At 47.5% G+C, this 15,058-nt stretch overlaps 4 protein-coding genes across 4 annotated transcripts; 1 reads left to right on the top strand and 3 right to left on the bottom strand.

The window, feature by feature from the left end:
* Positions 1–474: 474 nt before the first annotated feature.
* N7469_003089 (porphobilinogen deaminase) lies at positions 475–1,569 on the top strand (the record flags this gene model as incomplete). Its single annotated transcript, XM_056642009.1, has 2 exons — positions 475–956; positions 1,038–1,569. The coding sequence occupies 2 exons, from the start codon at positions 475–477 to the stop codon at positions 1,567–1,569; spliced, it is 1,014 nt and encodes a 337-aa protein (XP_056504503.1).
* Positions 1,570–3,706: 2,137 nt separating this feature from the next.
* N7469_003088 (phosphatidate phosphatase App1 family protein) lies at positions 3,707–5,320 on the bottom strand (the record flags this gene model as incomplete). Its single annotated transcript, XM_056642008.1, has 2 exons — positions 3,707–4,258; positions 4,331–5,320. The coding sequence occupies 2 exons, from the start codon at positions 5,318–5,320 to the stop codon at positions 3,707–3,709; spliced, it is 1,542 nt and encodes a 513-aa protein (XP_056504502.1).
* Positions 5,321–5,652: 332 nt separating this feature from the next.
* N7469_003087 (sulfatase family protein) lies at positions 5,653–7,632 on the bottom strand (the record flags this gene model as incomplete). The annotated part of the gene is made up of 5 exons (XM_056642007.1): positions 5,653–6,015; positions 6,080–6,241; positions 6,301–6,518; positions 6,587–7,436; positions 7,507–7,632. The coding sequence occupies 5 exons, from the start codon at positions 7,630–7,632 to the stop codon at positions 5,653–5,655; spliced, it is 1,719 nt and encodes a 572-aa protein (XP_056504501.1).
* Positions 7,633–8,571: 939 nt separating this feature from the next.
* N7469_003086 (putative AMP binding domain protein) lies at positions 8,572–14,452 on the bottom strand (the record flags this gene model as incomplete). Its single annotated transcript, XM_056642006.1, has 6 exons — positions 8,572–8,968; positions 9,006–9,458; positions 9,542–13,834; positions 13,978–14,199; positions 14,296–14,318; positions 14,393–14,452. The coding sequence occupies 6 exons, from the start codon at positions 14,450–14,452 to the stop codon at positions 8,572–8,574; spliced, it is 5,448 nt and encodes a 1,815-aa protein (XP_056504500.1).
* Positions 14,453–15,058: the final 606 nt, after the last annotated feature.

Raw genomic sequence — 15,058 nt, 5'->3', positions numbered from 1 at the left:
AATTGATCGATTTGTGTGCATAGTTGCTGTGCTAATTTCCTCTTTCTATTTATTATCCCATCAATACCTTGGAAATTAATGTCTCGATGGCATCACCAAAACTTCCACAGGAGGCACCACAAGGGGACTCTCTAGTCGAACCAGAGCCTGTCGTTGCAGCTCTGAGCTTGGAATTGGTGCGATACTAGCAATCTTCTGGCCCGGAACTTTCAAAAAGACTTGATATACGAATTGTAAATACCAAGCCGTTTTCCCTGACTTTAAAAGAACCATAACAAGAAAGCAATTCATCCGATAACAATTCAATTAATTTATAGACCACATCAGAAGTGAACGTGTACATGGCGTTATTGGCCCCAAATTAACCGAGGCATCGTTGCATCGACTAGCTTATCGTAGACCCCACACAAACTTCACATCTTCTTTTGCTCTTGCCAATACCAAATACATCAATAAACCAATCAATCGACAGCCATGTCAGATAAGTCAGAGCTGGTAATTGGTACGCGGAATTCCAAGCTAGCGCTTGTTCAGGCAGAGCGTGTCTCCAAAGCACTCAGCAACATCCATCCGCACATCAAATTCCCATGGCAAGATGTTTCAGTCCGAGGCGACGTGGACAAAACAAGTCCCTTTCTGAAATTCAGTGGTCCATCAGATGCAGCTAAGAACATCTGGACCGAAGAGATGGAGTCTAAGTTGTGTTCTGGAGAATTGGACTTGCTGGTGCATTGTCTGAAGGATATGCCAACGAATTTACCCGATGGATGTATCCTGGGTGCAATTGTGCATCGTGAAGATCCAACAGACGCACTAGTCGTCAAGAATGGTCTTCCATACAAGGATCTTGCTGAATTACCATCAGGCTCTGTCATCGGGACTAGCTCGACACGCCGGAAAGCGCTGCTCAAATATAAGTATCCGCAACTGGTGGTCCAAGAATGTCGAGGGAATCTGTAAGTTCCAAAACCTCATTTGGATCATTTCAAGTGAAGTCCAATCCATTTTCCTAAAAATCCAAAAGCTAAGAACAACAGTGACACTCGTCTTCGTAAGCTGGACGACCCAGAAGGCCCCTTCACAGCCATAATAGTCGCAACAGCCGGATTAAACCGAATCAATTTGTCGCACCGCATTACAAAAAGTCTTTCAGCCTCTGAATTCCCATACGCCATCGGACAAGGCGCACTGGGTATTGAAGTTCGTGTAGATGATGATTTGAGTATGGTTGTAATTCGAAGCATCGAAGACTTACCTACTCGCTGGATCTGCTTGGCTGAACGCTCGTTGCTTCGCACTCTCCAGGGTGGATGCTCCTCACCTGTTGCTGTGAACAGTGTTGTTGAGAATATGTCATCAGAGAAGTTGGAACTCAGACTTGAGGGTATCATTATTCATCCGTATGGATCGAGCCAAGTTTCTTCTATGGCATGCTCGGTGATTACAAGTGATGCTGATGCGGAGAGGCTTGGCACGACTCTTGCTCAGCAATTAGAGAATAATGGAGGAAAAGAATTATTGCATGAGATTAAGGCTCTTCAGAGTGGTGAAATGAAGGGCTCTGATTAATAAGTTGTATAGTATAGACCTGAATAATGAAGTCTCCACTCAAACGAACTATTGATGTCAAACACATGACCTTATACATTTCAAAAAAAAGAAAGAAAAAAACACGCTTAGAACTAACAGCTAACAACTCCGTCAGGGGTCTCTGTTATCTTGAGCTTAATGCCAAAATTAAAGGGACATTAGAAAATTGAATGTGAATCTATAGTAGATCAAACTTCCTGCTAAGTCGGTGGTCCCTGTTCCTGCACTCTCGAGTTATACTTCATTTTGCCAGTGGACAACCGGTACCCCCGAAGAGGTGTTTTTAGACCCTGAAGAGACCTTTTTAGAAGTAGACCTGTGGGCTTCATTCAAGTGCCTCTGTAATTGAATACGAGTCCGAAATGATGCAGAGCAGTGGCGGAAGCGCCTTGGGCAGTAATGGACTATTTCTCGGGCCATGGAGAGAATGGTCTTGCGAGTCTTGATGTTGATACTATAAGTATTGGTGTTTTTCTGGGAGTCGAGAGTGTTTTCTCGGAATACTTTGTGAATTGAGATGAGAAGAAAGGGTTTCCAGCAGTCTCGAGTAGTCTTATATAGCTTATTTGACCTGATTTATCGGATATTCGAGTCAGATAGTTTCACAGAAGCCATTATATTCAGAAAGAATAATGAGCAAAGAAAGGGCTTTGAAGTCTCCTCGATGTCTTTGTATTGTTGAAGTCAGAGTGAGATGGCTTCTAACAGAAAGAGTTGTGATAGGGTTAGAATGGAGGTCATCACCGATTTTACCACTTTACAATGACTTAATCCAGTATGTTCACTACCACACAAGCATTGTTCGAAGAGCTTTACAATAGTGAAGTGACCACAATCAATCATTATTCAATAATCGATCTCTTATGATTTGTCTCAGTTATTCGATATGGATAGACCGCCGCGTTGGCGGAATTCATCTCGTGCTAGTAGCCCAACCTAGAAATCAACCCAAAGATACTCATAAAGACAAACGAAATAAAATTTCGACCTCAATTCGAGTCATCAACTCTTTTCAGTGGACAAAGATCCCTTCTAGAGCTTTATGATGTTGGAGAGAAGCGTCGACAGCACCACGGGATATGAAACTTCAACATATACTTTTGAACTGCGTGGATTTGATTAGAGCTTCAAACGTATAGTTTAAGTTCTGAAAAGAGACTCTGGTATAGAATATTCTATAGTAATTCAAATCTCAATCCAAGTGTCCGTTTATATCTACCTGGCTGGATAATGCTACTATGAAATAAAATCTCGAAATAATCATATTTAACATCGTGGCCTTCATTTCCGCCCAAAACAATGCATTTAAATTATTTACAGCACTTTCCCATTCTGTTTTATATAATTTAGAAACTTTTATTTCTATAATATTATGGCCTCATAACCCGAGAGATCGGGATCTCTCAGGTTCATATACGCAATGATAGAGAATATCCAGAGGTTGCTTACAAAGTCCATTGATGATATCTACACCGACAAGTGCCAGCTCCCCAAAGATATCACAGAACGTTTAGAACGAAATCAATGAAGTAAAAAGACCATTGATCATGATTGAGTCATCTGGAGCTGAAGGGGACACAAAGGTTAGCATTCTATGGAATAGACCAGCGGAAGAGGTTTGAATCTACCAACTGGTCAAGTTTCACTGAGTAACGGGAAAAATGTCTCAATTGGGATAGTTAGAAATCAAAGAATAAAAAGAACTTTTTCTCAATTCAAGAAGATGTTCAAATTTCTCTATCAAGAAGTTACGAGGCTACTGATTTATGATATTAAAATTGTCAGAGTGACCAGATAGTTCACCGATACTAATGAAAAATGAATGGACAGAAGTGCTAGTATTCCTGGGTCTTCAAAATCTGGTCAATTTACCAAAGGAACTTGATGGATGTCTCATAATACGCGTTTTAGGCCGCGAGTCACCTATGCATCTACAGATTCTACGAGCAAATGGCGAAATCGAATTCCATAGATTATTTATATCTATAAATGTATTTCTGACGGTAGGGAAAACATACGTAGATTATTATTTGCTATAGCCTAGGATAACGGATATGGAATCATCCAAATCATCACAACGTGAGCCATAAATTATGCAACCGCTAAAAGAAACATGCTAAGAGAACATGAAAGCAGCGACTAGTATCGAGACGGCCAGTGCCGCAAGGCTTCCCGAGCTCCCGCCAGCAGCCCCGGAATCTTTACTCAGTCCAAGTGGAAGACCCTGATAACTGTATGTCACGTTCTGGGGAATACTCTTGTTGTAGCATTCTCCGTTGGCGATATCAAGGTTGGTAAGGTCATCGGCGTTCAGAAAGAACATGTACTTAGACTGGTCCAGATCTTTGAATCCGGACGTGTCGTAAGGGAACTTGTCCCCAGAATCTGTTGCGCTGGTGTTGCGGAGGAAAATGCACTGTACTTGGTCCGGAAATTCGGTTGCCATCTTAGGATAGTCGCGCATCACGTCGCTGTTACTAGTGTCTGCGACCAAAATGAACTTGCGCTGAGGGAAGGTTTCGAATATCTTCTCTAGCAAGAACTTGCGGATCGAAAGGGTGGCGGAGACATCGCTAAAGTTGAGAGGGCGAGTATCGAAGGAGCCTCCGGGATAATTGGTGTAGATGAATTGCATGTAATTGCGGGTGATTTGTTCGGGAGTGGTAGTCTAACAGTATTATCATTTAGCGCTCTTTTCTCGACTTGGTGAGCCTGTAAGGGGGCAGAAAGAGATACATACCAAATAATGGAAGTGCGCATCTGGAAGACTGATTGACCAATTCCGATAGATATCCGGCATGTTCTGCCACGGCGTGAAGGCCTTGGCAAAAGAATTGATCAGTCCCTCCTCCGGCTCATAGATCTTGGTAACACGGAGGATGTCGTCAATGTCGGAAACAAAAGTCAGACCCTTGGGTGGTACCAGATAAGCAGTACTGTTTCCAATTGAAGCGCCTTCGACTTGAGTGTTGAGCCTCTGGATCGTCGAGGTCTCGTTGCCAGCAGTCAGTCCATGGCTTTTAATGGTGACAAAAGTATCGAAGTCTCCCTCAAGTGTAGTATTGTACGGCAAAGTAACATTCTGCGAGCCTCCTGTGGTGTTGGATGAACCGCCTCCGCCAGTCTGTCCGCTAGCACCCTGAAGCGCCGCTGGCTCAAGGTGAATGGTATTGACAGCGACGTGGGGCTGTTGAACGACGAAGATTTCGGCTGTCAAGTTCCGCGCCTGATCTTGTTCGGACTTGGGGAGGTCGGAGATACTGGTGTTGACGAGGAATACATCGGCGAGCTTATTTAGAGTGGAAACGGAGGTGTTGGGCTGCTTATAGACATTTCCGTGGAAGCGAACGTTCCATCCTGAGCTGGTCCAGTTGGCATAAGGATCGATATTGAGGACATTAGTCGGCACTGCATCCAAGTCTGAACTTTTCAACCCGAGAGAGCTCACGACTGCATCGCCGGTGGGGAAACCCTGGAAAAAGTTGGGCACTCCCGATGCCACCCACGAAGGCAGATCAGAGCCCAATCCCGACAGAACATCATTTACATCCGACTCCACATCGCTCAGAATACCTCTTTCCACGACCCTGGAGGGATTCTTCTCAATGGGCGACGGGGTAATTGTGGGGTTAGGAGCATCGTGGGTAGTAGAGACAAACGCTGTTGGCGCGGGTGAGCCGTGCGCAATCGACAACAGCGCGGCCTGCGCCAGAATGTAGCAGGTCAGCATTGCGATGAATATTTGAATTTGCGAAGAATGAATCCGACTGCGATTTATGAAGGGAATATCTTTTCCCTTATAAACATCGTCTCAGGTACATGTGGAGTCGATATCAATTTGAGGGCGAGTTAGGGTTCAGTGACATCACTGACGTCAGCGGCTACAGCCAAGTTTTGGGAAATTTGCTTGTTTGACATTCAAGACATATTTCAACGTGATTATTTATGGGTCATTATCATTGCAATCTACATCGCTTCGACTGAACCCTGGGTTCCTTCCGTAGTATGTACACAATATGAGGTTATTTTAGTGCTTTTTTCTCTCCCTTTATAATGAGTGGATTACCAGGAGAAGAAAGTATCCCATCCCCAACCTCGCTTCTGTCCACCATGATACGCATTGAACTGCTGCGGACCTTCGGAAGCAACAATGTATCCATGCTCACAAGCGGAGAAGGAGACCTTGGGTTGGTTCTCGTAGAATTCATCAAAGCCCGACGCTAGTGCCTCGGAGAGGGTGGTAGTCTGACCCGCAGGATGTAATTGGCCCCACGGGTCCCGGCAGGAGTCACCTTCGCAGGACTTGAGGACCATCATCAGAGCATCGAGACGGTTGATGATCTGGGGTAGCTCCCGGTTTGCAATTTTGTAATCCGCGTGCTTGTTGGGGTGCGCTGCGAGGTTTACAGTTTGGTGGGGGTCATCCTGGTCGAAGTGGTCAGTCACCTTGTTGTTGCATGATATCGCGGTGTGTATGATGAGATCTTACCTTCAGGTTGTAGTATTCCCTTTCATTTGTACACCAAACTGCATAATAGAGGCTGTAGTCGTCGGCTACAAGCCGGATACCCTTATATGTGTTGTTCTGGAAGCTGTTGTGCGGTTGTTGCAGCTTGTCGCTTGCGTAGCCGTAAATACCTTCTGGCACGGCCTATATTATAATCCATTAGTGGAATCATTCTCATCTATGCTTCAATAGAATGAACATACCAAGCCCCAATATTCAATAGCTACGTGTTCCTTCTTCTTGTCGGATTTACTGGCCTTGACAGTGGTTGGGATGGCCTTACCATCCAGACCTTCTCTGGAGGAACCCGCAATGGACAAGAAAGTGGGTGCCAGATCAGTGTGACTAGTCACAACGTTCAGGGTCTCGTTTTCGGGAATTCCAGGACCGCGGACGATGAGAGGTACGTTGATATCAGTTTCTGCACCCATACTGTCAGTATACTGTATCTCTTCGAGGTTCCCCCCTATTACAAGAACCAAAACATACCATAACCACAATTCTTCCCAGGCTGCATACGATGCTGACCCAGATGGTACCCGTTATCCGTTGAGAAAAAGATATATGTATTATCCAGCTCACCAGCCTTCTCCAGTTTCTCGACCAAATTACCAATCATCTCATCGACAGCCTGTAGTGCACGCAGACGACAACGTTGGAACACATCGATGTAATCAATTTCTTTCTGACTCAACTCAGGCACATTTTCAGTCCAGCTCACAGCACCTTCAATCAAGGTATTGAAGCTAGCATCGCGAGGCGATTTAAGATCCTTAAATAAGTTCGCATGTCGAGGCGCAAATTCCGGCTCACCAAACCAGGTCGCTTGACGCGCAGAGTCATGCGAACCATTAGCGTGCGGCGCATTTGGTGCAACAGTTAACATCCACGGACGATCCTGAGCGATCGCTTCGTCCAGGAACCCAGCTGCTTTCTCGGCAATCACGTCCGTGGAGTAATTACCATCGTACTTGACAGGCGGATTACCGTTGCGAGTCATGCGTGCATAATAGTAGCGGTAGGTGTAAGGATCGAGAAGGAAATCGGAGCCATTAAAACCACGGGCATAGGGCTTGTTATAGTTATCTTCAGTATGAGAGTTCCATAGTTTTCCCACGTAGTACGTGTTGTACCCTGCGTCTTGCATCCACAATGGCAGGTAATTATCATTCCAGCCGGCTTGTACCACTTTTGGATATCCGCCATATGGTAGACCGACGTCTGTCACGTTCGTGTTGTGTGGCATACGGCCTGTCCAGAGATTTGCGCGAGAGGGACAGCAGAGGGCGACAGAGCAGTAGTGCTTAGGGTAGGTTGATCCTTTTTGAACTAGGAGTTCCTATTTTCCAATGAGTTAGTAACGCCCCAATGATGTTTGCCATCCATTCTACCTCGAATCATCAACTAACCTGCAGCTTCGGCATGTGTTCTAATCCTCCGACATATTTGCCTTGGTCATCTGTCAAGACAAAGAGAATATTAGGCTTCTTTGCTACAGCGAGCCCAGCAAGAAGTAAGATTCGGAAAAGATTCATTATTCAGGTAAGATTGCGATTCTTTCCCTCACAAAAGAAACGAAGAAAGCTATCTTGACGAAGGTCCTGATAAGCTCTATTATAGTTTCGAGCTCTCAGCAAAGATCGTGTCGTACCCCCTCATTATCGTCCCGAAATCAGTAAGAAGAGCTCTTGTCTAATTTCTCCACAGGAATTTGCAAAACCGAAGATCTCCTATGATCGTTCCATGATTTTTGCTTTGTTGAGTATAGAGCGGTGCGCAAGACGCCCGCTGATCGACGTACCGGCATGGAGAAACGAGGAGCACAACGGGATGAGTGTGACGATCATGCATTTTTCAAAGGGGACACAAGGGTCTCGTATTCTCTTTCTTCTCCGCGATTGCGAGATTTGTACAGCAATGGTGCCAGCGTGAATGGTATAAGGGTGGGTCAACATCACGTCTTAAAGTGTGGAGACTGGATTGACGAAAAGGAACGCTTGCACAGGATGGAATTACATCACGTATGAAGTAGATCAATGAGATAGCCGAGAGACAAGATAACTACGACAGAAAAGTTGGGATCGGAGGCATTGATATACTTCTCGTCGGGTATGGTATGTACAGCAGAAAAGGGTGGGGGGGGGAACACACGCAGAAGAACAAGATCGGCGCAGTGGAGGTATTCGGGGATCAGAGGATGGTGAAAATAAAAGCAACAAGAAAGGCAGCAATCGGAACAACAAGAAAAATAAGGAAAAATAAAGAGGAAAACGAAATTATAGAGAAGCAATGATCAAGTCTCCTGCCGATTGCCGATTACCGACAAACACGGCCCAACAATGGCTTAGATGATGGCCACATTTTTACTCTAGCAGAATTCGCTCTTTTTTTTTGGGACAACAAATGAAGTGCTCGCTCATATACAACATGCTAATGTCCGAAATAATAGGTTCGGGATGCAGGTCAGCTTCAATCTAATGTCTGTTCGCTGAAGCGTGGCTGTCATCACCATAGGCCGACTGGTACATGAGGGCCTCGGCAGCCCAATCATCACTGTCCTGAGTGCTCGGCCGGGGCTGTCCAGTATATGCAGGGCCTGCCATGCTGGCTTCATGGTTGGGAAGAGAGTCCCCCCTGGGTAAGTGTTGGTGGGTAGGCGGGGCCGATTGCTGGAAAGATTCTATCGGTGTGCTGGCCATTTCGAAGCTGAAGCGGAAGTCACGATTCGCGTCAGAAGTAGATCCTTGTTGGTGATCAGCGGCTACCGACTCGAAGTGGTGATCGTCATCTGCCGACATAATTGTAGCAGACTGCGGCTCTTGAATATAAGGAACAGCAGATGTAGCCGCAGGGACTGATGTAACGGGGACGCTGTGGTCAGTTCGAGTATCGAGTTCCGGAAGAGTACCCTGAGGGGGGCATTTCTTGATATTGTGCTTGGGGCTGTTCAATTCTCTCCTCCAAGACAACTCCGGCGGGCGACCGTGGCACCGGGGGTTCGTCCTCATGCATGGTTGACATGCGCATGCTGTTGCCCATGGTACTACCAGGCTTAGAGCTTCTGCTAGCACGATGCTGGATCACATCCGCGAAGGGGTGTTCGCCTTCCAGGTCACGAATGCTGAATTGAGCAAGTGTGCGTAGCTTTCGGGTCACCCAAGATGCCAGGACCTTTCCACGTTGCTTTTCACCCAAACGAGAGCGAGGGAAATCGCCATGCGAGACGAAAGCAACAATGTCTGCCACAACCTGATGCTCGCCCAAGATTGTATTGACGATGACGGGAACGAGGGAGGCTAAGAAAGCCTTGCGAGTTACCTCGACTACAACGACTATCAATCCACCCGCTTGGAAGATAGCACTGGAAAGTGTCATGTTAGCGATTAGTCCGATACTGGTAGACAAAAAAGAAAAAGAAAGGACAGAATATTGATAGTAACTCACCATCCTCCTGTCATGATGTTACGATGGCATCTCTCCACCGAGGACTCGATATCCATGGGGAAATGACTCAACCCGTTGACCTCAAAAGTCTCACCGATACTTCCCAAAACGAAGAGGACCTGCATCTCGACGGGCTGTCCTCCGTGACCGATAGGTCGAGTCACAGTGTGAAGGAAACCCAGATCACCAGTACGAACGTATGGCACGTTGGGATCTCCATCTGCAACACGACCATTCATTCTCTCGATATCAAATTCTTGCTTCGACCTGTAGAATCCAGCCGCGCAAGCATCTGATTGGACCCAGATCTCACCATACTCGCCCACATGAGAGAGCGTGCATGTTTCTGGGTTGACGATGGCAATCTGAGTATTGACAGGCACCATACCAGAATCCTGGAGCAGTAGCGCACTAGGATCGGCATCTGGGTCAACAGGGTAGACGAGACCGCGACGGAGGCTACGAATGTCCAGATACAGTTCGATAGGCTCAATGCACATGTATGACCGTGTGCAGATCATTGGGTTGAGAACATGTGAGTACACAACATTAATCGCAGTGCGGTCAAGACCGGCCGAAGCGAAATGCAGGCGGACCTTCTGATAGAGATCCGTTCTAGGCCGACCCTCAGCGGAGATCATCAGGTTCTTGAGTTCTTGGAGTTGGAAGCCCTTGCCAGCCATGGCACTCATAGCGTAGTCTAGCATTTGACTTGTGGCGTAGGTGTCTTTGATCTTGTACCGGGCGAGCGTCACAAAAAGTGTCATTGGGTTTTGGGCGAAGTCGACAGGAGAGACCAAGTAAGTTGGCGCACCAACGTAGATACCCATCAAGCAAGTATGGAGGAAACCAAGACCCAGAGTACTGCGCACGCTACCAAGTACCGGGCGCATGCTGGTCATTTGGCATGTTTCCTTTTGTACTTTAGCCATTCCCATGATAGTATCATGTCCAATCTGAACAGAAATACGTCGCTGATCTGGAGTCCAGTATGTCCAAACCATTGCAGTGGGGTTACCCTGAAGCCATGCATCTTTCATGGTATAGCCAAGTTCTCGACAACCATGTGATTGCTTTGATGGCTTACTAGTGTTATAGATGGCTGGTACGCCAATTCGAAGAACTTGAGCAGATTGCTTGATATGTTGAGAAACGAGCTTTTGTCTCATAACATGATCAACCTCAGAGTTAACAATGATAGCCTTGACGCCGAAGTCATTGATAATATGTAGGAACGCAGGAGCGTCCTCCGAAAGACGATTCTGGTCAATTGGGGCCATCGGAATTATGACAACGCCCAGGCAGAAGCAAGCATGAACAGCGTAAATGTAATCCTCGGAGTGAGTATACATTAAAACCAGATGATCACCTGGTCGGACCTTGACCTTGTTCTTCAAGTAGGTAGCCACGGCGGAGACTTTGAGATCAAATTTCTTCCAGGTAATACCCTTGCCTTCCTTTCCACGGCCGTCAATGGAGCAGTATGCTAGTTCTTCGGCCTGTCGAGATACACGCCATTGGAGAAGATCGACAATCGTGTTGAATTTGTTGAGTGGCGTAGAAGTCCGATCATCCATGACAACATCGCGATAGTCAACACCTGAGTACTGCTTCTCCGAGTATGCCAGTAAATCCTGTCTCGCAGCTAGTGCGAGAGGAGACCAAATACCACCTTCAAGATCAACACCGACTGGCAGGTTCAAAACAGATCGTTCAACTCCGAACTTAACATGCACAGCTTGGAGCATACCCGCCTCGAATTCCTTCCGGCAAAGCATGTTGCCAATCTCTCGTCTGCCGTTCTTGACAACACGAGGAAGGGTGTTTGGAGCAGTAAGGAGAACACAGTAGACTCGAAGGTGGTGCTCCTGATATAAGAGTTCCATGCATCGCTCCGCAAGCGAGTCGAGCAAGACCTGATCTAATTGGCGAGGTGGCCCTCCATTTGTTGTAGGTGCAGTTGAGGCAGCATAAGACTCTAGAACAATCACCGGCAGATGCTCATCATTCACAAATACATCGAACGCGGTGCAATCATGGATCTTGGGAATTTTCTTGAGTAAGCTGACCACCAGGTGCTGAACGAAGAAGTATCGATGCTCAGCAATTTCTTGACCATGCTCGACCCATTCTACCTTTTGTCGCAATCTATCTTCATACAGACCAAGCACAAAGACCCTTCCTTCGATGACACATCCCAGAAGACCAGTGCGTAAGAACTCGGGCTCCACAAGAATTGGTGTAGGGTTTGCATCCTCGAATTTATAGGGGCGGGCATGGAAGATGGCTTCTGTGTGCTTTGGCAGAGCCCAGAACCCACCAGAAAGCGAAGGAGAATCGACCCAAATTTCACCAATGACATTGGGGGTGCAGAGAAGATTGGTCTCGGGGTCGACAATGGAGAGTGTCGCATCGGGAATCGGGTAACCAAAGGCTCCAACTCGCACGGCGTGAGGCATGGTGCTGGCATACTTTCTAGCATCTTCACCCATTGCCAAAACAACAATCTCATTGCTCTTCAAGGCTTCTTTGTCGAGAAGAACCTCACCCAGGTCATTCTTTCCAGTCTCCTTGGGTGCCGACACACGAGATCCACCACCCAAGAGACTGCTACCAAAGCCTGTATTAGTCTCGGATTTCTCAAGTTTGGCATCATCCTTTTTAGAATCGCGCTCAGCCGGGTCCATTTCGTGCGTCAATGCACATCCCATTCGTTCCTCACCACCCAACCAATCGCGCATACTGATGACCATTCCGCCGTGCTCTGGCAAACAGAGCATTGGTGAAACGATCTCTCTGGCTCGCGGGTTCCTCATTGGACGCAACCATCTATCGGTCAGAATCTCGTGAAACTCGGAATCAAGTGTGAGTGTGTCTATCAGACAGAGTTTGACGCTGCTGAAATTGGGTTCTGAATTCTTTTTATAGTGTCTTGTCGACATGGGATCTTGTTGGTAATTATAAGCAGCAATTTTTAGGCCAGAATAATCTGCTGCCATGATCGTTGCACGGTACTTAGTGATGAGATGGGCGTACAGTCCTGGTGTCTCCACGGCTCGATCTTCGTGGAAGACAGTGGTGTGGCCTCCGTATACGGTCAAAAGAACACCCAAGATCATTCCGATGCCTTGGCGTGGGTCGAGGTAGCTGATCAAGGTCTCTCCTTTGGCGAACTGTTTAGAGCTCGAATCGGTGGGAACAGTCGCGACAATAGCGCTCAGACACGCCATTTGATGCATTATTGTGCGGTGGCTCATCACGACACCACGCATATCTCCTGTCGGAGCTCGCGCAAACTCGATATATGCCAAGTCCGGAACGACCAAGGGAGGTGAATCGTCCTTCTTCTTGGGATGGAAACTGCCAAACTCATTCGTCTTCCACCATTCAACTCCCCGCGGCCAGTTGAGTTTTTGTGCAGTGATGTCACGTTGGAATCCCTTCAAGTTATTTTCCGTTGTCAACGCAAGGTGAGCTTGTGTTGAGGTCAGTACCAGATTCAAACTTTGGTAGTCGTCAAGGCTGTTGATAGGCACCGCAACCACCCCGGCAATGAAACAACCCATCAACGCGACAGCAAATTCGATGATTTCAGTCTCGCGATAGATTAAAGCGACACGATCTCCACGGTACAGATTGCTCTTGTCGCGGATGACCTGAGCAACCTTTTCCGCGCGACTGGCGAGCTTGTCCCAAGTGATGGATGCAATTTCTTTGCCCTTCTGGTCCAATACCCAGTATGCCGGTTGCTTCGGATGAACCCGTGCGCGATGTCGGAGAACAGCCGGTATGTTGTCAAAGTTGGACATGGGTATATTCTTATCATGTGGATCGTTCACGGCAAAGGGGATGTCTCGAGGTTCAAGGGGAAGTAAGTGCTGTATAGCAGGCCCATGAGCCAGCTCCGAGGGTGGGATGAAAGGCGGCGCCATGTTTGCTGTAGGAGAAAATGCCTCGCCAGATTGAGAGTAACGATGAAATCCACCACCGTAACTATCCCGATAATCATCATGCTGCTGACCCGCGAAATCCGAGAAGTATCCCTGCTGCGAGTCAAGCATTGTGGACTGCCGCGTGACACCTCCCGATGCAGGGTCGTAGACTCCCATGTCATCATGTACATACTCAGGCTGGGCATACTCCGCCTGCGAATACTCGGGTTGGGCGTAGTCGGATTGACCATATTCAGGCTGGGCGTACTCGGCTTGCGATTCGGGGTTGAAGGCGTAGTTCTGGCTCAGTAGAGTTGCCGTTCTCGAGCCGTCCAGTCCTTGTGATCCTGGAGGTGCCGGTCTGGGGAGAAAAAGCGAATCATAGGATGCCGCGGATGGGGCTCGATCGGTTGTCTGTAGCATTCCACTACTATCTCTGTCATGAGACCCTCCGGTAGGATCGGGGACGAAGCCTGCAAGTCCGTGCTGACACCATGGTCGTACCCATAACCTCCACTCCCATCATAGGCACCGGCATAGGTAGGGGACGAGATCGTGGGATGAGATGAATCGGCGGTGGGGGGTCGTACACTTAAAATTGCCGGCGGAGCAACATGAGAGCTATTCAGTGAGTCTGAATGGCTTGAGGCCGCATGAGAATTAATGTCGAGAGGTTTGTTGGGCCCGAGGAATTGAGAAAGTAGAAGGGTGCGTCGCTTTTGGTATCTACATAGTACATAGTCAGCCTTTGAACCTCACGACTGCCATTGTATGACCACATAGGACCATTGAACGTGGTTCATAATATCCATGGCCACTTACCCTTTCTCAGTGATATCGCCCTCCTGTTACATATCATGGGGTGTCAGCGCATGTTTCTCGGGAATATAGGGCTGAAAATGATGATGGATATCCTTACCTCTAATTCCCGGTCCAGGGTCCGCAACGCGGATTGCAGCTCGGGGCTTTCTTCCGCCATATGGACACAGGGTTGGGCCTCAGTTTGAGGGAATGTGGATCGAACGCGCGGGGGAGGAATGAGTGTCGTGTGGACAGGAACACCTCATGGCAATGAGCGTCCAAGAGCGCAAAAGAAGAGGGACCGGAGACGGCTCTCGTTGAGGAGGGGTGGAAGGGTGGCGCAGTCGATATTTGCAGACGAATTAGCCGGGGTTGGTTAGTTAGTTGGATTTGGCTAACGAAGTCGAATTGTCTCAGTGATGGACCTTCGCGCAGCGCAACGTCACCCCCAACGAGGGCGGTCAAGGGAACCGAGAGGAGCGGGTGAGACAATTGAAGTTAAGAGGAATAAAAATAACAATAAACAAGAAATGAGAGAGGTCTTAGTGGAGATGAGGGGGGAGGGGGGAAGAGAATAAGAGGGGAGATTGGATTGATAGTGGAACAGGCACTATGTAGTGTATGAAAGAACTGGACTGGGCCAGATGGAAATGGCTTCAGGTACGGTAGAAGTACAAATAGTAGAGAGTAGAGAGTAGAGAGTACAGCAGGGTGTGAGTAGAATTTAGTGATTTCTGAGTCCAAGAAGCCTTATTGTATACTGCTATATAGATGAAGAAGTATG

The sequence above is a fragment of the Penicillium citrinum genome (genome assembly GCF_028827155.1).
Source record: "Penicillium citrinum strain IBT 23319 chromosome Unknown utg000002l:1.0-3833315.0:1.0-3834789.0, whole genome shotgun sequence".
NCBI lineage: Eukaryota > Fungi > Ascomycota > Eurotiomycetes > Eurotiales > Aspergillaceae > Penicillium > Penicillium citrinum.
Note: the sequence above shows the minus strand (reverse complement) of the source record. Positions and strands in the feature narration are given on the sequence as shown.